We start from the raw sequence: 23,407 nt of genomic DNA on the forward strand, positions 1-23,407 counted from the left end.
ACACAATTAACTGGCACAGAAACTTCATTTGCATGAAGTAAATGTCATACCAAAACTAACTTTCTAAACAAAGATTTGTTTCCATTTTTTGCCCCTCTTCATATGACCCCCAATATGTTTAGGAATTTAAATAGACAGAGATTATAGGACAGCAGCAAAAAGATTGCACTAATAAAAAAATGTTCTTTCCCAAATAGTTGGAATGAGGCTTGATCGTTTTACTCTTATGAAATTAATTACATACTGTATTTCATTACTTTCAGGCAATGTCCTCAGTCTTTTAAGGTAGCAGAGTATAGACTGTACAGCATCTCCGGAACCTCAGCCCCAGCTCCAGACTCTGGAACCCTGCTCTGTTTGATTTCAGCTCTGGAGCGCACATAACAAAATCTGACCAGTTCTGCTCCAGCTCCTGGTCTTCGAACTGGCTTTGGAGCTGGGATTATTTTTTCCCTATGTGCATCTCTTTTTGCACTTTTTCAACATTAAATTTCATCTGCCATTAAGATGCCCAGTCTCTTAGTCTCACAAGCTCCTTCTGCAGATCCTCACAACTGTTTTAACAACTTTGAATACTTTTGTGTTATGTGCAGATTTAACCTTCTCACTCATAGTTCCCTTTTCCAGATGATTTATGAATATGTTAAACAGCACAGGTCCCTGTTACCAATCCCTGTGCTACTCCACTGATGACCTTTCTCCACTTAGAAAACTGACCTTTTAGTCCTACCCCATTCCCTGCCTTTCAACTGGTTATCGATTTTCTGCCTCTTTTCCCATGACTTTTTAATTTCCTGTTAAATGCCTGCTGAAAATCCAAAAACGCCATATCAACCTGCTCATTTTTAACTTCATCTTGACTTACACCTTCAAAACATTCTAAAAGATTGGTAAGACCAGACTTCCCCTTGCTAAAACCATGGTGACTCTTCCCCTATGGCCAGTGATTTTGTTTTTAAGAATGGCTTCTACCATTTTGCCTGGCACTGGCACACACCCATGTTCACCATCTCTTTCTGTCTCTCTTCTGTCTTGTTCTCACAAACCAGTTCATGGCCCTATCAGGCCTCCCCCCTTGCTTCCTAGGCTGTTAGTGGGTAGCAACTTGCACTGTGATTTCTCCTAAGTAAGAGGCATCCCATAAATACCAATTATCAAGGCAATAGGAAGGAAAGAGGAACTAACAGTGACAAGATGTTTTAAGCAAACTAGTTAGTGCTGCTACTTGAAAGTTCCCTTTGTTAATTAGCATGATTATAATTTGGATTGCCTACACTGTTAAAATTCACACTTATTTCCAACTCTAGCTCAATTAGCGGTATCTTAATGGAACTGGAGGGCCTGTTGTCTGGCACCCCTGCTGAGTGACACAGAAAATGAGACTGGGAAACCACAGGAAAAAACAGCCTTGACCTGCCTACCATTTCAGGGCAGGTAGCACCTGCTGGGCTGGCATTTATTCCCCTTACCACTGAGTTTGACAAACTTTAACATAAAAATCTGTAAAAAAACAAAACAAAACAGTACTCAGCACCTATCTAGAAACACTATCATACCATAGCAGCAAGACTTAAATAGCAACAACACTAAGTACGAAAAGGCAGCACAGGAAATATTACAATAGGCCCTAGAACAAGAGTACATCTTCTACTGGGAGGTGTAGATTGGAAAACAAAACAAGCTGGATTGCTACAGGTCCCTACACCGAAACTAAATACTAGTACAATGTGTCTTCTCGATTGCACACATAGAGCACAAACCCTTATAAACACAGAATAATTGACCACACATTAGAAACAGAAACATGCAGACAAAAATTAAGTAGCCAGACTCTGCATTCAGTGTAACTCTGGAAAATTAGAAACAGAAGTATATTTCCTTCAGTATTGTGCAAAATATGAAGATACCAGAAATGCACATTTCCCAAAGCTGACAGAGAATATAAGAATTACTACAAAAGAATGCACAGGAAAAATGCAGGATAATCCTGAGAGATGCAGGAGAAACAGCAGCTGTAATAGCAAAATATTTCATATCCTGCAAGTAGACCAGAAACATAAACCAACCAGAGACAAAAGTGAATATCACCACTAATGCTAGAATTGCGATGGAGAAGGTACAGAGAAGGGCTACCAAAATGATAAGGGGAATGGAACAACTCCCCTATGAGGAAAGACTAAAGAGGTTAGGACTTTTCAGCTTGGAGAAGAGACGACTGAGGGGGGATATGATAGAGGTGTTTAAAATCATGAGAGGTCTAGAACGGGTAGATGTGAATCAGTTATTTACTCTTTCGGATAGTAGAAAGACTAGGGGGCACTCCATGAAATTAGCATGAGGCACATTTAAAACTAATCGGAGACAGTTCTTTTTTACTCAACGCACAATTAAACTCTGGAATTTGTTGCCAGAGAATGTGGTTTGTGCAGTTAGTATAGCTGTGTTTAAAAAAGGATTGGATAAGTTCTTGGAGGAGAAGTCCATTTCCTGCTATTAAGTTCACTTAGAGAATAGCCACTGCCATTAGCAATGGTTACATGGAATAGACTTAGTTTTTGGGTACTTGCCAGGTTCTTATGGCCTGGATTGGCCACTGTTGGAAACAGGATGCTGGGCTTGATGGACCCTTGGTCTGACCCAGTATGGCATTTTCTTATGTTCTTATCTTTATTTTCCTTTCTGTATGGCGCAGCTGGTGCTGTTTTAAAGTTGAGGATTGCACTCTCCTGCTCCGATCTTCTGTGGGGCATCTTTGGAACGGGGAAGAGGAAGGGATGGGGTTTGACATGGAGGCTCCCGGGGGTGGGGCAGTGAGGATGTGAGAAGGGGCACAAATCATTTTGCACTGCTGAGTTCCCTTCATTGCTAGTGTGTGTGTGTGTATTTTGTAGTGGTATCATATTGGGGCCCCATAGATCTTGGCATTTCTCTTGTGTGTGGGGTGAATGGGGAGGGGAGAGGGGGAGTTAATTAGAGCTGCTGTTCCCCTTGTTTCTTGGAGCAGGGGACATCAAATCCCCTATGCTAATCAGCTCTACCACTTTGGACTGGTTAGCATGGCAGATTCTGACACGCAGTGTGCGTGCTTAGTTAACACACATTTCGAGGTGGGAATTAAATTTTAGGCCTTAGTGGACACATGCAAAAAAACAACACATGGAGGAGAGAACATCACCCTATTTTGTGCATGCATGTTAAAACCTAATTTTCATCCAACAATGTTTAATTTACATGCAATTTTAGTGCTTACCTGCTATGCAGGGGTGTCCCACACTATGACCCGAGGGCCATGTGTGGACCTTGGTTGAATTTCATCTGGCCCCCAAAGGGGATCGGTTTTTGCTCATACCACGAACCTGGCATGTTGTAAGAAATGAGGAGGGAGAGGAGGGAGGGGAGATGGGGTAGGGGAAATGGAAGAGAAAGGGGTAGGAAGAAGAGAGGAAGCAAGAGTGCATGGAGGATGTCAGCGCACCACCCACACACACAGGCACCTTGTTCCACCCTCCCCAGCCACTGCTTCCCTAGGTGAGCACATATTAGGGAAAGGGGAAGACAGGGTCAAGGCTGCTGGGAGTGTGACAGGGTTCCCAAAGTCTGGAGAAATCTAGAAATATTATTACTGACACTTTATCTGCAACATTCCTGGGAATCCTGTCTCTCCCCCCGCCCCCCTCCTTCCTGCCCCAGTATTTCTTTCATATCACTGAAAGGGTCAGACATGGTCCCACTCCCCCCAAACCTTTCTCAGCGGAGAACTCTGAGGGCGCTCTCGCTCCCTGGCAAACCCCCCTCCCCCCGCCCCACCTCCATCGACCCAGCAAACTCCAAGGAGGACCTGCCCTCTCCTCCCCCAGTCTTCCTGGTGATTTGAAATCCTATCTGCCCTTCTCTTGAAAGGTTTGGGGACCCCCTGTTTCTGTGCATGGCCAGCAACAGCCTCTGGTCCTGAGGGAGCAGGCCACTATCATTGTATGAAGCAATCATGGTGGCACTAAGGAAATCCGTATTTGAGGAGGTTTGCTAGGGGCCCCCTGCACATCCCTATCCTCTTTTCTTTTCCTTTAAAGCTGGACCTATCCTGCCTTTGGAGGCAGGGAAAGACATTCCTGTAAACTAGTTGATCTGGTTCTAAAATGTCCCTCACCAGAGTATGTGCGAAAGTAGGACAGTCCGAACTGTTAACAAATGGAACAGACCTAATTGCAAAATTCAGCAGCTATATTTTCCATATTATAGCAGCACCGACCATACTGGATTCTGTTCCAGTCTAAAAAGGTTTGGTGTCTTTTAAGACCCAAAGGCCTGCGTGTCAAATTCTGTCCTTTAAGCAATAGCAGTGGTTCCCAAATCTGTCTTCTTGAACCCACAGCCAGTTGAGTTTTCGGATTACCCCCCACGAATCTGGACAAGATAGATCTGCACACTTGAAGACCCACTATATGGATATTTGTCTCACGCATATTCATTCATCTCCTGGCTACGTGGTCATGATGACAGGCTGGGAACCAACGAGTTACAGTATTCTTTATAGATGTATAGTCTCTGTCTTTTCAGTAGGAAACCTTATAGAGACAGTATAGCTAGCCTTTGTGATGGAGTGACGGCAGACTGATTTTCTCTAGGAAGTGAACTTGAGACACTGGCCTCTCTCATCTTCAAAATGTGACACCAGCTAAAGCTTAATCTTAGCAATGTCCCTGAAATGTGTGTGTTAAGGATTAGAAGGAATGTTTATACATCGTTTTTTTGTTTGTTTAAGGAATAAATTGTGGTTTTCTGTTGTTTTTGTGTGTGTGTGTGTCTGTTGTAGGTTTTTCGATGACGGTCACTGTGTTTTGAGATGTCCGAAAGGGAAGTTTGAATTTAAAAGTCAGTGCCATAAGTGCCATCATACTTGCAAGGAGTGCAGTGGAAGCGAGCCCTTCAAATGCACTGCCTGTAGCACAGGTAAGAAGATTTTCCAGATCCTAAACCCATGGGCTGATATAAAATTGCTTTCATTTTTATAATTGCTTTCATTTTCTGAAGCACTGTTACTGTTCAATGTAAACCGAACTGATTTGTAACCTTTTACAAGAATTTCGGTATATAAAACTCTTAAATAAATAAATAAATAAATTGGCCAGGTACCCCACTCCAGCTCTGCCCTATCTCATGTGAATTCAGTAATGTCCAGGGCTGCATTACCCATGCTGCAACCGCTCAAGTCAAACTCGGGGGATTGCTGACGGAAACCCTTTGAAGAAATATCTGTTATCTAGGATGATAGCCGAGATATTAGTAGCACGGGGGGATCTTCTCAATGTACAGTAAGTTTTATGCCTTGATCACACAGGCTAGCACCGTCACTGGCATCTTTTCATACACTGTGCCAGCATGTCAACGAGGGAATGCCCATGGGCATCCCTGGGTTTCAGCATAATACAGTCCAATAAAATTCTGCACTGATGTAGACTGCACTGCAGTGCTTGGCACTGGTGCAAAAGGTTTATTTATTATCCCCTCAATTTATGATTCTATATTCAGTAGGAAACCTTTCCATCCCCCCTCTCTGCTGCTTCTCAAAAATGCAGTTTTCTTTCTTTAAAACCTAAAGCTTAATATTACTACAAGAAAGACACCAAGTTGCAGAGGGCTGTGGGATATGGCTTTCACTAATAGTCTGTTCTGCATCAAAGTAACAATTGCTATTTAATTTCAATGTAGCTGACATAAATGTGCTGAGAGAACAGCCAGTGTCGCCCTGTAGATGAACCTTTGCAAAAAACAAGAGATGACCTGTATTGAACATTTGGGACAGTTTATATTATAATCCGAAGTAGTTTGTGTTAAAACTCGAGCTCACTTGCATTCCAGTGAAACGTGGCTCGTTTGAAAAATACAAAGCATGCTTACTCAAGCAAATTGCAACTGGTCCTAAAAATTCAGACTTTGTCTGAAAGTCGGGTACACCTGACTTGGAAACACGGACAAAAATCCAAAGCATGATTGGCTGCTCCGAGCTGGAATCAGAACAATCACAGGCTAAATGAGCCCCTCACTCGCCAGAGGTGCGTCTCTCCAGAACAGTGCTGAGGTACCTTGCTAGGGAAGAGCGGGGGAGCTTGCAGTACCATTGCTTGTACCTTTCCTGGACTTCAGTTCTCAATCCAGAATCTTTCATGCATGCATTCATATAAGTAAGGGAAAGAAAGAAGCAAGCTATAAATATTACATTTGTCAGGATATTTGGTAAGAGGGTTGCTGCAGTGGGACATGGTTTAGCACGGCCAGAAGACGACGTCCCTCTGAGCACAACAAATTCAATGTTGCTGGAGGGAAGAGAGCTCAATTCAATACGTCACAAGAGAACGCCATGCAGCAAATACTGCATTCAGTTATCTTTTCACCCCAGCACTGCAGTACTACATAGCAACTGAAACCACCGGGAGAGAAACCTCAAAGTGAAGCTAATTCTGAATTTTGTTTAGGTTTTATATGTCTGTGTACTGTAGTGTCTGGTAGCGTTTTAAAAATAAATATCAGTAGCAGTAGCTTCTAGTTGGACAGTAATGTGGCTGAACACAGCAGAGCTCCGTCACCAATATGGAGCAAAGATTGTTCTGATAGCCAGAATGTACATGTCCTCATTGATTGATTGTCTGTTTGGTTCCCTTATATTGCTTATATTACATCTGGTTTATACAAAATGATGGGTAAGTATACTGTAATAAGACCAGCACACATTTGGGAGATGGTGCTGCACCATAATGGAAACCAATCAAATTAGACATTTGTAGAGAATGCAAAATGTCATATTCTATATCGAGCTGCAGAAACACACAACTGAAAAGGTTAATCAATGTTGCGGGGAATATTAGATTTCTCTCTAATCCTGCTAAAACATCCATTAATAATTTTGTTTCTTCCTCTGGAACTCCTTTTGGACAGATAAAAATGGAAGCAAGCTCTTTCTGTTCATTGGGGAGTGTAGAGCGTCCTGCCCGAGGGGACACTACAGTTCTTCAGAGGAGAACACCTGCCTGCCCTGCTCGGAGAACTGTGAGGTGTGCAGCGGCTCTGCCGAGTGTGTCCGCTGTGTGGAAGGGTATTATCCAGTCGATGGTGGCTGCCAGAAGCTGCACTGTGGAGAAGGTAAGCATTCTCTGGCAGTGCTGGCTGCTCCTAATACAAGTTCTCACACACAATACATGGAAGAGAGACAGAAAGACAGACATACACATCTTTAGAAAGGCAAAAGGAAGCCTTAGAGGAATTTGCGTCATTTCATCAGAGGGTTTCTCACATGCACTCTGAGAAATGTCTTCTAATAATAAAGGACACCAAATTTCTGGTTTATGTTTTTATTCCATGATCTCTCCGAGTCTCCAAGATAATCTGATGCTGAACCATACACTAAATTATCTAAATTCATCATCAGTACCATCAGTTACAATAAAGTATATTGAGGTTTCACCAAGCATGGGGCACTATCTGTCCTCCATCTCCAGATGCTCTCCTAGGTGATGGTACCCAGTCCTCTGGGAAGGCCTTGTAGGAAGGCCTGTAGGAAGGCCTGTAGGCCTGGCTGGTCAGGGTGAAAGATCTTTCCAGACCTTTCCAGATCCCACTATATTTGGCTGAAAGGCATTCCAGTCAGCCATAGTCTTGGACCTGGAGCAGAGTTCTATGTATCATTCAGGGTCTTCACTTACCAATTTCTATGTATATTCTTTTTTTCGCGACCTGGACTGTCTATATTCTGCTTTCCTTTCTTCCCATGCAGGATATCTTCTCCTAAACTACTATCTACAGTTGCCTGAGTTAGTTTTCTGCTTTTTCTCCATTTGCTGCTCTGTGTTTTGCTACTTTTTGTTAGGCCTCCTTGAGTCAGCCAATGTGGGTGAGACTTCCCTTCCACTCCCTGATCCCCCCATCCAGGGACATCCTGTCTTTTCTGGGCAGGTCTTCTATTTTGTGACTGCTCAACTTTACTGATGTCTTTTTGTCTCTTTTGCTGAGCAACGATGCAGTTTATTCTTTCTGGCCATCCATTGCCCTCAGCGTTGCTCCTGTGCTACTATCTGTATACTCTGTTATGCCAACTTATATATGTCTGAGGTCTGGCTGCAACTTCATTTACTGATGAGGCACACTCTATACTTTTAACATGTAGGTGAAGTGGAAGATCCTAATGATGAGGAGTGCGTGCCATGTCGAAAAGGATGTCGAAAATGCTACTCATGTAGGTTTTCTTGGCAACTGAATTCTATTTTTATTTGGTTTAATTTGCAGTAGGTTTAATTAAATGTTAATTAAAGCACAAGGACATAGACTTTAGAGAAGATTGAATCAACCTATATTTTCATTTATTTTGGCCTTTTATGAGCACATCAGCCTTTTCTAAGCAGAAGACATACACCAAAAAAAAAAAAAAAAGAATCTGACCCTTAGACTTCTTATATTGAGCACGTGCTAGCACATCAATAATAAACCAAAAAAAGTAGACTTAGAAAGTTAACCTCCTATTCCTACTGCCAATGTTCAGTCATAATTGCACATTTGCTCTATTCTGCAATTTTTGACAGTTTCAGTGCCAGTACAGTGAAATAATGAAAGAACTTTGAGCAGTGTTATTGGTAAGATTACCCACAAACTCCTGCTTTGCATATATTAATTACATAGCTGCTTCAAAAAGCTCCTCTTATGGAACCCCTTATCAAAATTCACTGAAATAGTAGGGGGCGGAATAAAAGCTCTTTATTTTGGCCCCATTGAAATCTTTCACTGCCCTTCCCTGGTCTCTTCTCCCCATCCCCCATTATTATTGACTATTGTAATTGAAAATGTTATTTCACACTTTGTGAGAACGACAACCCCATTAATCCCAGGGGTCAGTCTGAAGGCTTGGAGTAAACTGTTTCATAAACTCAGACCGGTTTATGCTTTGTCCTCTGTGTCCAATATGTAGGGAACTATCATTCCTCCCTTCCCCCACTGAGTAATGTCAGCAAACAACTTCTATTGGTCCTCAAAATAGTCTTCAGCATCCCCCTCAGTTTTGTTTTCAGGATATCCCTAATGAATATGTGTGAGAGAGATTTTTCTGCATGGAGTCAAACCATCCAGGGTGATGTGTGCAAATATATCACATGCACATTCATTAGGAATATTCAGAAAACTAAACTGGCCAGAAGGATCCTGAGGACTGGTTTGAGAACCGCTGAACGAAGGAAAGAGGAAAAGCTATGTGTTTTTATTTATCAAACTATGGGCCAGATTTATTAAGGCTTTTCTCTCATTTTGTGTCTATGGAAAAAAACATTAGTGAATCAAGTACTAAGAGCTAGACTTTGGGATTAAGTTTAAAAAAAATATATATATATAAAATTATATATCCTGCAGTGCTATTTGTGCATCTTTTAAAATGTACAATTTGGCACAAGTCTTTTCCCTGGGAACACAAATGTATGCCATGAACAAAACTTGCATGAATGAAAAAATACACAGGTTAAATGAACTGAAAAAGAGTAAAGCTAAGACTTCTGATATTTTATATAAACCAATATTAACAAGTCCTCAATTTGTGGCCCCCACCTAAACATCTATAAATCCCTACATCAAACATATCCGTATTGGATAAGTCCAATAAGCAAGCAGAAACTCTGGCCTGATATCCAGAGTATGTGCTGAAGGTGATGACACTAAAAAGCAAAGGACACTTTGGAGCCTCCTAGTCAGCCTGGGTTTTGGAATAGCCCTACTGAATATCCGCTAGATCCAAAACCCAGGCTGGTGTATGCAAATGCATTTCCTGCATACTCAGTATGGCTATCCCGAAAACCAGACAAGCCAGTAGGGTGCCAATGACTGGCCTGGAAATTGCTGCTCTGGAGAGTCACTCAAATATACGGTGTAGCTTGCATTTAACTTTCTTGCAAATAAGTTTGCAGTGCATTCCATTTGAGATGTCAGCACATTTGTGTAATGTGTTTGAAATCCATATGAAATGTGTTTCACGCTCATTTGTGAGAAAGCTAAATATAGCATACATGCCAACAGTTTTTCCTTTCGGCCAATGAAGAGATGACAGATGCCAGTGCTAGCCACAAACCAGTCCTGGAGGATGGTAAATAGGTCTGGTTTTCAGGGATAGCCAAGCTATGGAAAATTACCCATTTTTTTTATAAAACCAAATGTATCCCATGAATGTTCATTGTTATCCTGAAAACCAGACCTGTTTGTGATTTTCAAGGACAGGAGTTGTGCCTTGAGCCTATCTTTTGCAAAAAAAAAAAAGGCAGAATATCAAATGCTTATAATTTATTGATTTAATGTATATTCTACCTTTTAAATCAATATAAATAAAACCAATAGTCTGGGGGGAAAAAAGAGACAATTCTCTGTCTCTTCCTCTTTTCAACAAAGTTCACTGTTAATTCACAGTGGAAATTCTCTCAACTGCTTGGGGTCTTGGACTGGTGCAGGAACATTTTACAGATCATGGTCATAGAAAAGCCATTTGACTTTGCTTGCGATATGTTCAATTCTTTGCGCGCCCCTCTGATCATGCAAAGTATTAACAGCCATGTTGTCTTGGAAAGTGCCGGATCCTTTGCAGGTTATGAGGCTTTTTATTGGACCAGTTCAGGAATTTCCCAAAGATGTTGTTACACAATGCACATATATTTCCAAAACTATAAGGGGGTCCCTTCTTGGTAACATACGAAGAAATCAACGACAGCTCACATGCAACAATATATTTTCATAACTCTTTTGGGTTGGTTTTTTTTTGTCCAGTTATCACAAACTGCAAAAAAGTCCACTCTATCCAATCTACATTTATTGATTATATGGATATCTAATGTTTAAGCCACCAACAAATTCCTTATTTGAACCATGATGACCCAACAAAAAATTAAAAAGTGCCATGGATCTTGCCTTTAATGTACGCCCCATTTTAATTGTGCATTCATCCATGTCAAACACAATAGACACAATGCGATATTCATTTTCTTTATCATCAGCTCGAGGTTTCTGGTTCAGATTTCCATATGTATCCGAATGAATACATATTCTCACAAGACTAAAGTTTCTATGGTAATATAAAGGCTACAGTGCTTGCCAGTTATTAATTCCTGTCTTGCCATCCTCTGTCTCCATTTAAGAGTATTATGCTATTAAAGTTTCATTGCAAATACATACAATTAATAAAATATAAAGCAAAAAAAAAAAAAAAGTTGATTCTATTTAGGTATGCACTTGCAACTGGCAAAAAGAGTATGCAGGGCATACCTTAGCCAAGCTGCTTCATGTGCTGGACCATTTAGTCATATGCATAGTTCCTTTGACTTTCATTCTAAGCAGCAAACCCTCAGGCTATATATCTTTATTCCATCTCTTCCTAATGACAAGAGGCAGCGTGACTCCATTTGCAGGCCCACCTACAGATATGCTCTAGTCTAGCATGATATAAGAAACCTAGTGGATAAAAATGTGCTTGATTTATGCTGGGAGATTTTATCTTGCCAAACATCAGAAATAATTGTTTATAGTCTATCACTGTAATTAGTTTTATGTTCCACAGACTCAACAGCTGTAAATCACCATGAGGCCAATGTACTAAAACTGTGCTAAAAAAAAATATACGTTAAGAATTAGTGCACATTTTTAGCACAGGCATTCATCATTTATTTTACTACCAATGTAGTAAGCTAATGATATGCATAACTCAAGAGAGCTATTCAGAGCGCACTGTGAAAAGCACAAAAAGCAGAATGCTCATGTGCTATGTATATTGCTAAAATGAATATATAGGGCACATGAAAAAAAGCATAATTTAAGTAAATATTCTTCCCACCCACCCATTTCCATTAGAAAAGAATGCATCCACCCAATGAAGCTAAAGAAACCAATCACCCCCCCCCCATTCTACTTCCCACTCATCAGTGAACCAAAGGAACACTCTCTCCCCCTCCCCCCCCACCCAATTTATCTTCAGAGACTCCGGTAGGTGGGGCAGAGCATCTCTAGATGCCAAGCTAGTAGCAGGCGAGGTTGCTGCCTCCTGTTACCTTGGCACGAGGAATCTTTGGGGGTGGGGATCCGGAGGGATGAAAGAGAGGATTTGGAGTAATGGGTTCTTTGGGTGGAAAGTGGATTTTTATTTTTCCATGGAGTTAGGAGAAAGGTTGAGACATATCCCCTCCTCACTGTAGTAAAACGACTAGCATGCTGGGTCACGCATCTGCAGCTTGCTACAGCTCCCTGACAGAAGAGCATTTTAAATTTCACTTTCACTCAGGTGGCCTGAGTACATAGGTTAAGAGCATGCTATGCATCTGCTTTAACATATATCAGCACATCAGTACGAAGTGGGATGAGATGTAAACTCAACAGCATGCTTTTTTGCATCAGAGGGCTTTGTTATTGAATGTATGTAGTAATGGGGAATAGTATGCCTGCCAATTTTAATATATTTTTACTATGTCGGTCTCCGTGAGCTGTACTGGAGCAGTGAGCCTGCAGAGAAGTACTTTGCATATGGTGGCCATGTCCTGACCAAACTTTCTTTTTCTTATGTCTGGGCACCAGCTTTTCTATTGTTGCATATTTGCGGTTTTTTTTTGTTTTTTTTAAATGAAATAATTGTTGGCCTTAGACTGATGACAAAATTGAGGGGAAAATGTCAACTATTTTCTAGTGTTTTTTTTTAAAGTCAGATCTATTTGTTTTCAATTTCAGCTGATCCGGGAATTTGCCTGGTCTGCCTCGCTGGCTTTTACATGTAAGTTCTTACTTCCTGCCTGTAACTATATTTTGACAACCTTGTTCAATAACAGTGCTTGATATTGCCCATATGTAGCAGCTGAAACCCATGCTGTCTAATCAGTTTGGTAGGTGGGTGGGTTTTATTAAAGACAACCAAAGGTGTTATTTACTAACCATATAACATCTGCTTTCATGAAAGGCTAGAAAGCTTAATCTGAAAACTGAACTAGAAATCCTCTTGTTTTTATTTTTTTTAAATTCTGTTTGTTGAACCATGTACATACAACAGTGGAAAGAAACCCACTGAAATCAATAGATGTACAATGCCTGTTTATTTTAATCTGACATAAGGGGACAAATGAACAAGGAATGAATAAATGTTTAAAACAAGGCCTTAAACAGTCCTGGTTTAGCACTGTAAAGCTCCTTTGCCTTAACTTAATTAAATCAATGACCCTAGCTCAGGGACATGGCATGATTTTGTCTACCCCTGCTGGTAAACTACCAGCATTTCAATGAAGTTAGGGGTGTGTACTAGGATCCGAGAGAATTCTAAGAGGCTTCTTATCCTGGAGAGCTGTGAGAGCCACCAAGAATAAGGATGACTTGAGGAATCAGGAGGGTGTCAGAGATCCTGAACCCCCCCCCCCCCCAACACCCTATCTTTTCAGCAGGGCCTACAAATAAGAACTGTGAGTAGAAGGCATCTGAGCACTGGCGGATTGGAGGTACCAGTGCATGTGCTAATGGGGGCAAGAGAAACAACCCAAGAGATTTAGGATGCTGGCCTATCCATGAAGGCTGGACATAGATGTAGCCTTTTCTACCCTAAACAAAAGGATTTTTACCCATTGTCCTGAAGGTTTAATTTGGAACTCTCAGTAAGAGGACAGGATCTTAGATCTGGGGAGCTGAAAGAAAGGAGATATCTATGTAGCAAGAATAGAAACAGTGACTGTGTACGTAGAATATATTTCTTTCTAAATATCTGCAATTATTCTCCTTCAACAACATATGCAAACTATTGGGAATACCAGACTGGTGTGTGACGTGCCTTTCTATAGCAACCCTGATCCTTGCTATTGAGGGACTCTACTTTGCCTTGACACCAAGATAGGGAATGGTTGTACCATAAAATATATTCATGAGATTTATTTGTAAAAATATGGTTTAAGAAATAGAAAAGGGGGAAGTAGGGTGAGAAGGGAGGAAGGGAAGGGGATGAAATAGAAGTGGTAAGTGAGAAGGGTGGGAAAGAAAAAGAAAAGGGACAGTGTGAAAGGGGAAGGAAGGGAGGGGAGAGGAAAAGGGAAGGGGTATCAGTGGGGTAGAAGGGGGAGTGAGAGAAAAAGGGATAAGGATGGGGAAAGAGATGGAATTAGGGGGAAATGCTGTTTGCGGTGTGTGTGACTGGGAGAGAGTGCACCACATACACAGACTCCTACCATAATTCACACTTTCCCCAGGGGGAAATGCTGAAGAAGGGTAGGAGCAGGTAGTGGGGTTCCCAGAGGTGTGGCAGGGTTGCTAGCTTCCTAGTCATATTATTGACACTATCTGCCATTTCTCTTGGGATCTTGCCCCCTGTCTACCTTCCCCCAACATTTCAAATCACTAAAAGGGTTAAACTCCAGGGGACGCCCACTCAGCAAAGTGGTAGCCTCTTATCTTGTTCCTCTTGGTGCTTTGACTTTTACCGTACCTTTTGGGTGTGATGCAGGTGGGGTGCCTCACTTCAGGTAGATTGCCTTGAGTCGCCCCTGCTGGGAGTAATCGAGCAAAACAGTGAAAGATGACAATTCATAAGTGAGCAGAGGACAATACAAAATTATCTGTTTACAGATTAACATTAGTAGATCTGGAGACAATCAACTGAAAATGCAACTTCTAAGCAACTGTCTTCCTTTCCTCCTTGACTGTTACTGGTATTCCTAGTAATAGCAATGATACTGCAGTTATAATAATACTGCAAAATATTATAACAGCAATATAATAGTGCTAATATTTCACAGTGCTTTTATGTCCAATAATATATTGATATAATCCAACAAGCATACGGGAGACAAAACCAGCACTCCAAAAATTATCCACACAAAAAAGGGGAGATGCAAAGTAGGTATACAGTCCAAAAAACTTGGTTAGTAATAAAGTAATTTTTCTTTATTTCTCAATAAGTTCAATATGGCTCATCCAAAGCTCATTACAATGTGAAACAGTCATCAACAAGGTCCCCCGACATGGATCTGTATTTCGCCCAAAGCTGCGTCGGGAGGGACTAGTGAATTGTTTAATTTCAACCACTAAAATTAAAAAAAAAAGCAAAAAGCTTCACAGTTCCCTGTAAACCGAGATGATTCTCCCAACGTATATTGGTATATAAAATGCTTAAAATAAATAAATAAATAGAGATGAAATTCATAAGTACATACAGACTGTACATAAGAGCAAGATTCTTCATAAGGCCGGGACACATACCTTAGCATATAGTCCATATCTGGGACGAAGAGCGGTCAGTACCGACTAAAGCAAGAATTTAAAGAAGTGATTTTTGGCATGAAAAACTGCACCAATCAAACAGCACCAGCACAGAACACATCCACCAATTAAGGACAGCATCGGAACATATAATGAAACCCCGCTAAATAAAATGGTGCCATTGTATTTAGTTATTGAGGCCCCAGGAGATAAACAGTTCAGTTTATAAATCCATTTCTGCTCTCTTCATGTTAATATTTCAGAAAAATTCCCCCCCTCGTGCAGGAAGGGGTACAATATCAATTACCAGAAACTTCAAATCCATTTCAGTGTGTGCATAACTGACCCAGTGGGGAACCAGAGGTGCAGATTCTCGGCTAATCCGGATATTAGAACGCTGTTCAATCATCCTAGTGCGCTCCGGTTGGATGGTTTTGCCAACGTACAGTTTAGGGCAAGGGCAGATAATCACATAGATTACCCCCCCATGAAGCACAAGTTGTGGAAAAATTAAGGTTATAAATCTTGTGAGAAATGGGGTGTTCAAATGTAGTATTAGCAAGGACATGAGGGTAGACAGAACAGTGTCCGCAAGGCAAATGACCAGAATGACTAGAAGGATTTTGCAAAACAGTGTTACTGAGCTGAGAATGAACTAATATATTTCTAAGATTGCGGCCACATCGAAATGTAAATTGTAGTGGGTAATCAAAGCATTTGTGTAAAGCAAGTTTGGACCAATGATGGCTAATAATTGTCGTGAGATCTCAAGTGTGAGTGGAAAAATGCAATTAATGCATCCCTCAGAAGAACGGACTTGAGGAGAAAAAGGCAGATCCTGATTCACGAACAGGGCACTGTTCTGAAGCACCCAACGAGGGTACCCTCTCTCCCTGAACTGGGATATCATCTGCTTAGCCTGAAGTAACAGGCCATCGAAGTCTTAATAGTTGCCCGACAGGGATGTTCATTCTTAAGTGAGACAGATGGTGACTGTCTTACTTCAACAATGTATTGTGGTCAGTTGTTTTGTGAAAAATTGAAGTGGAGAAAGAACCAGAATCAAATGTAACCATGATGTCCAGAAAGGCAATTTTATGGGAGCTAAAGCAAAAATTAAACTGTAAATGTTTATTACATGAATTTAACCAATCTAAGAACATGAAAAATTGTATGTCGGTGCCGGTCCAAATAAAAAAAAAACGTCATCGATGTATCGTCGCGATGTGTGAATAAAAGAAGACCAAGCTAAGGGGTAAATGAACAATTCCTCAAATTTGTTGACATAATGGCAAGCTAAGCTGGGTGCCATGGTGGCCCCCATGGCAGTCCCTTTAGTTTGTTGGTATATGGTGGATTGAAATTGGAAATTTTTAGTCAATGCCAATTGTGTGAGTGTAAGCAAAAAGCAGTGGAAATTTGGATGGGATTAGAATGGAGATTAAGGATTTCTTCAATCAATGAGAGGGCTTCTTCCTGTGGAATGTTTGAATAAAGAGAAACTATGTCTAAAGTAACTAAAAATACAAAAATCAGGGGGTGCTGGAGAATCATGAATTAACGTAATAAAATGAATAGAGTCTCTTACATAAGAGCGACTCAAACATACAAAGGGCTGCAAAAATAAGTCCATAAACTGTGAAAGAGATTCTAACACCGAGCCTGTCTCGGAAACTATGGGATGGTCAGGAGGATTCTGGAGGGACTTGTGAATTTTGGAGAATATGTAAAAGGAAGGAATGCATGGGAACTCAACTTGCAAAAATGAAGCTTCGTGGGGAATAATCTGGTGGGAGTCCAGGGCTTGTTGTACCAACTATTTAATGAAGGTCTGTAGGAAAAGGGTAACAGTGGAGTGCCTCAGGGATCTGTACTTGAACCGGTGCTTTTCAATATATATATAAATGATCTGGAAAGGAATACGACGAGTGACGTTATCAAATTTGCGGATGATACAAAATTATTCAGAGTAGTTAAATCACAAGCAGACTGTGTTACATAATAGGAGGACCTTGCAAGACTGGAAGACTGGGCATCCAAATGGCAGATGAAATTTAATGTGGACAAGTGCAAGGTGTTGCATATAGGGAAAAATAACCCTTGCTGTAGTTACACGATGTTAGGTTCCATATTAGGAGCTACCACCCAGGAAAAACATCTAGGCATCATAGTGGATAATACTTTAAAATCGTCGGCTTCATGTGCTGCAGCAGTCAAAAAAGCAAACAATGTTAGAAATTATTAGGAAGGAAATGGTTAATAAAATGGAAAATGTCATAATGCCTCTATATCACTCCATGGTGAGACCACACCTTGAATACTGTGTACAATTCTGGTCGCCGCATCTCAAAAAAGATATAGTTGTGATGGAGAAGGTACAGAGAAGGGCAACCAAAGTGATAAAGGGGATGGAACAGCTCCCCTATGAGGAAAGGCTGAAGAGGTTAGGGCTGTTCAGCTTGGAGATGGCTGAGGGGGATATAATAGAGGTCTTTAAGATCATGAGAGGTCTTGAACGAGTAGATGTGACTCGGTTATTTACACTTTCAAAAGATAGAAGGACTAGGGGGCATTCCATGAAGTTAGCAAGTAGCACATTTAAGACTAATCGGAGAAAATTCTTTTTCACTCAATGCACAATAAAGCTCTGGAATTTGTTGCCAGAGGATGTGGTTAGTGCAATTAATGTAGCTGGGTTCAAAAAAGATTTGGATAAGTTCTTGGAGAAGTCCATTAATGGCTATTAATCAAGTTTATTTAGGGAATAGCCACTGCTATTAATTGCATCAGTAGCATGGGATCTTCTTAGTGTTTGGATAATTGGCAGGTTCTTGTGGCCTGGTTTGGCCTCTGTTGGAAACAGGATGCTGGGCTTGATGGACCCTTGGTCTGACCCAGCATGGCAATTTCTTATGTTTTTATGTTCTTATGTCAGTGGTGGGGTCATTAGCTAGAGGTAAATAATATTCTGAGTCCAACAGTCGTCGTGTGATCTCATCCACATAACTTGTCCGGTCCATAACCACAATCCCTCCCCCCTTTTCTACTGGTTTAATTACAATAGAAGGGTCATTAGCCAAGGAACTAATAGCCATCTTCTCTGCTCTAGATATATTGTAGTGTTCCACAAAAAGTCATTGAGGTAACTGATTAACATCAGACAAAACTAGCTTCTCAAAGGTTTGTAAAACAGGGTCAATAGGGCCTGGTGGTATCCAGCGGGATTTCTTTACATATTACAGAAATGTCATGAGTAGATGGGGAATCTGCAAAAAAACCAAACATTTAATTCGTAATGTACGGAAGAAACAATATAAATGTATTTGTACATCAGATGAGTCAAAAAGGTCAGTGGGGACAAAAGACAGTCCTTTTTCTAAAACTGAAAGTTCACACTGAGAAAATAGTCGGGATGAAAGGTTGAAAACTGAACTGGGACTCATGGTGGTTATTGCCAAGGATTGTTGTATTGTTGTTGGTGAGTGGTGCGAGGCATTGGTGTAGATTGTGACTTGCCCCGGTATCGAGTGTTCCATCCGGATTTCACCGGCTGGAGCTGTACATGCTGAGGTAGATCTTAATAAAGTTGCTGTTGTTGTGAGGAAACTGGCAAGGATGAATTATAACCACTAGGGCCAGTGGATGATTCTTCCTGATGTGTTGCACTGGTATTTTGTCTCTAGAAGAATCGTCAAATGCTTTGATTATCCACTACAATTTACATTTCGATGTGGCTGCAATCTTAGAGATATATATATATATTTTTTTTTTTTCTTCGGCGTTCTCGGCCACTGGGGAGGACCTGCGCGATCGGCGCCGAGCCCCACCGGGGGAAGGTCAGTAAAGCACGCTCCCCACCCGGAGGGCCTCAGCGCCGACAGCGCGATCAAAATAACAGCAGAACCTGCAAAGAAAAACGAAAATCGCGCCGAGACACAGGACCCGCCCACCACCCAGCGCAGCCAATCAGAGCGAGCCCTGCTAGGGCTTTAAATTCCTGCTCTGACCGGCGCCGCACGCCGAGCGTCGCGCGCCGAAGGAGCGCGACAAAGGGGCAGGCCCCTTTGTTCGCCCCTTCGTGCAGCCCCAAGGGAGCCCCGACCCACACCCACGGAGGCAATCACATCCATAATACGGTAGCCGCCAGCAAAAAAAAACAAAAAAAAACTGAGCCAAACAGACTTCACTGCCTGGTATAAATCCAGCACCTACTACAGCCACTTCAGCATTCAACCAACCGCTCCTGCTTCCACTCCAGCCGCTCCAGCATCCACTCCACTCCAGCCGCTCCAGCATCCACTCCAGCCGCTCCAGCTTCCACTCCACTCCAGCCGCTCCAGCTTCCACTCCACTCCAGCCGCTCCAGCATCCACTCCAGCCGCTCCAGCTTCCACTCCACTCCAGCCGCTCCAGCATCCACTCCAGCCGCCCTAGCTTCCACTCAATTCCAGCCGCTCCAGCTTCCACTCCAGCAATCTGGGAAGAATGTCTCCATCATTCCCAATCCCAATCCTCCCACACTGTCCATCTTCCAAAGGACATTCAACTCGACACGCCCATCACCACAACCTTAAATCCCTCTCTCCAATCATGATCACACCCATTACCCAACTGCTAGGCCTCACACTATTCTCATTAACACTGTTCAATGCTCAATCCCTAACTAAGAAAGCAGTAATACTAAACGACTATCTCATCGATGTGAAACCGGATATATGCGCAATTACTGAGACATGGCTCAAACCTTCAGACACTGCAATAATCAACCAATTACCCACAGAGACATACAACTTCTTCTCCATCCCACGCCAGGGAAAAAAGAAAGGAGGAGGAATCCTCCTAGCTACAAAAAAGGACCTCAGATTCACTCAGCATTCCACCAATACCGACTCGAAACTCGAATTTGGCTTCTTCTCGTCAGACAAACTCCAAATTCTACTTGTCTATGCTCCTCCAGGTGTACTGGAAATAGACGCCTCTCCTCTGGTCGAAATAACTACTTCCCTTATCAATCTAGATGCCCCAGCTATAATCTTAGGTGACTTCAACCTGCACGTTGACAACTCCATATTATCACCTAACTGCGAAGCCTTACTCACAGCATACTCCGCTTTAGGTTTCACTCAACTAGTTAACAAATCCACTCACAAAGCCGGACACACATTAGACCTTATCTTCGTCAATACTGCAATCAAACTGGTCCAGCACCCCACCTGCACGAAGGTACCATGGTCAGATCACTCCCTCATAACTTCCTCATTCTCAATAAAAGATACCATTCCTTCTCGCATACCCTCACATTGCTTCACTTACAGAAAAACATGCACCATAGAAGATCTTAGCAACCACTTATCATCACATCTCACCCAAATAGACTGCACCAATCCGAACTCAGCGCTTCGTTCTTGGAACAACATCACGGAATCAATAGCCAACAAGTTATGCCCTCTGACAACAAAAAAACCTCACCCCAATTCTTCCAAAAGACAACCATGGTTTACCCTAGAGCTAAGAAAGCTTAAACTACTGCTAAGACAAAATGAGGCCAAATGGCGTAAAAACCCATGCACCATCACCCTATCTACCTATAAATCAACTCTTCACCAATATAAATCCAATACATTAAGATCCAAGAGGAACTACTACGCATCCAAGATCCACCATCTAATCTTCGACGCTAAAGCCCTCTTTAGCTACGTCTCTAACCTCACACAAATAAACCCATCAGAAATCGCTCTCAACCAAGCCAAATCTAAAGCGGAAGAACTAGCGCTATTTTTCAATAACAAAATAAGCAAACTACTAACTCAGCTGCCCCATAACATCACATCTACTTCAACACCACCTCAGACCGCCTTCAAAAATACCCGCTTAGAAGAACTAGAACTCACCTCTTCCATTGAGATCCAAGGTATACTACGGAAAATGAAACCATCTTCTCACCCTTCGGATCACATCCCCTCGAAATTGCTTCTATCAATTCCTGACTCCATCGCCAAATCCCTGTCAGACATCATAAATTGCTCAATAACACAAGGATCTTACCCAGATGACCTAAAATTGGCCTCTCTCAAACCACTACTCAAGAAACCTAATCTAGATCCTAATGACCCAAACAACTACAGACCGATCGCCAACCTCCCCTTCATAGCCAAGATTATGGAGAAATTGGTGAACACCCGACTCTCAAACTACATTGAAGAAAATAACCTCCTATCCCCATCACAATACGGATTCCGCAAAACACTAAGCACGGAGTCCCTCCTCATCTCCTTAACAGATTACCTCATCCTGGGCCTCGATAAAGGTCAAGCCTTCTTATTGATCCTACTGGACCTTTCTTCAGCCTTTGACACCGTCAATCATTCCCTACTCATTAACCAGTTAACCGCCATAGGCATCTCAGGCACAGCACTCTCCTGGTTCATATCCTTTCTCAGTAACAGAGGATACAAGGTCAAGATCCAGAACAAAGAATCCTCTGTACACCCGTCGTCAGTAGGAGTCCCACAAGGGTCCTCCCTGTCTCCTACTTTATTTAACATTTACCTTATACCATTATGCCAACTACTCACAGACCTCAACCTCAAACACTTCCTTTATGCGGACGATATCCAGGTCCTGATACCCATTAAGGATTCCTTTGCAAAAACTCTGGCTTACTGGGATACATGCCTTCAAAAAATTAAACTCCTCCTCACCAGCCTAAACCTGGTATTAAATTCCGGCAAAACTGAACTACTGCTCATCGCCTCAGAGAACAACCCCATTACCTCTGCACAGCAAGCCACGCCAACAATCACACAAGTGAGAGACCTAGGAGTCCTAGTTGATAATCGCCTGAATTTCAAAGCCACTATTAACAAAACCACCAAAGACTGTTTCTATCAATTACAAGTTCTGAAAAGAATTAGACCTCTTTTCTATGCCCAAGATTTCAGAACCATTCTGCAAGCAATCATTTTTTCAAAATTAGACTATTGTAACACCATCCTACTTGGCCTTCCCGCTTCATACACCAAACCGCTTCAGATGGTGCAAAATGCAGCTGCACGAATTCTGACAAATACCAGGAGAAGGGACCACATAACCCCTATTCTAAAGAACCTCCATTGGCTACCGATACACTTTAGAATAATATACAAGGCCATTCTCACCACATATAAAAACATCTACCAACTGGCTCCCATTGACCTACAGATCCCTCTCCGACTACACAATTCGTCAAGACCGACAAGAGATGCATACAAGGGTTCGCTACAGGTTCCACCGCCCAAATCTACCAGACACAGCACACTAAGAGACCGAGCTTTCTCTACAGCCATCCCACCGTTATGGAACTCCATACCCTCAAATCTTAGAATAGAACCATGCATCTCAACCTTCAAAAAAAGACTAAAGACCTGGATATTCATACAAGCCTTCCCAGACGTCAATTGATCTAATACTTACAAGCCACCCCTAATCTCCATCTACACTATGGTCGACCTTATCTCCTATCGTTTACTTGTGTAAATTAATAACCTGTCCTTTCTCTTCCTCTAAGCCAAGTTCTTATCACCTTGTTATATGTAACTGCCTTTTCAGCACTTTGTTATTGTTATGTTTACTTTGCACCCCTGTTTTATGTGAACCAGCATGATGTGACTGCTGTCTCGAATGCCGGTATATAAAAAATCTAAATAAATAAATAAATAAATATTAGTTCGTTCTCAGCTCAGTAACACTGCTTTGCAAAATTCTTCTAGTCATTCTGGTCATTTTGCCTTGTGGGCACTGTTCTGTCTGCCCTCATGTCCTCTCTAATACTACATTTGAACACCCCATTTCTCACAAGATTTATAACCTTGATTTTTCCACAACTTGTGCTTCATTGGGGGGGGGGGGGGGAGGAATCTATGTGATTATCTGCTCTTGCCCTAAACTGTACGGTGGCAAAACCATCCGACTGACCGGATGGATTTATAAACTGGACTGTTTATCTCCTGGGGGCCTCAATAATGAAATACAATGGCACCATTTTATTTAACGGGGTTTCATTATATGTTCCGATGCTGTCTGTCTATGGTTGGTGGATGTGTTCTGTGTTGGTGGTGTTTGATTGGCGCAGCTTTTCGCACCAAAAATCACTTCTTTAAATTCTTGCTTTAGTCGGTACTGACCGCTCTCCCTCGTCTCA

General features: G+C 41.8%; 1 protein-coding gene across 1 annotated transcript in view; it reads left to right on the forward strand.

Moving 5' to 3' along the window:
* PCSK5 (proprotein convertase subtilisin/kexin type 5) overlaps positions 1 to 23,407 on the forward strand; it is an 893,215-nt gene that overhangs the window by 764,580 nt on the left and 105,228 nt on the right. The window contains exons 22-25 of the mRNA XM_029616187.1: positions 4,814 to 4,950; positions 6,934 to 7,137; positions 8,159 to 8,227; positions 12,727 to 12,769. Of these exons, the coding sequence (XP_029472047.1) occupies positions 4,814 to 4,950; positions 6,934 to 7,137; positions 8,159 to 8,227; positions 12,727 to 12,769 (453 nt within the window). The remainder of the gene's footprint in view (positions 1 to 4,813; positions 4,951 to 6,933; positions 7,138 to 8,158; positions 8,228 to 12,726; positions 12,770 to 23,407) is intronic.

Source organism: Rhinatrema bivittatum, chromosome 1 (assembly GCF_901001135.1).
Source record: "Rhinatrema bivittatum chromosome 1, aRhiBiv1.1, whole genome shotgun sequence".
Classification (NCBI taxonomy): Eukaryota; Metazoa; Chordata; class Amphibia; order Gymnophiona; family Rhinatrematidae; genus Rhinatrema; species Rhinatrema bivittatum.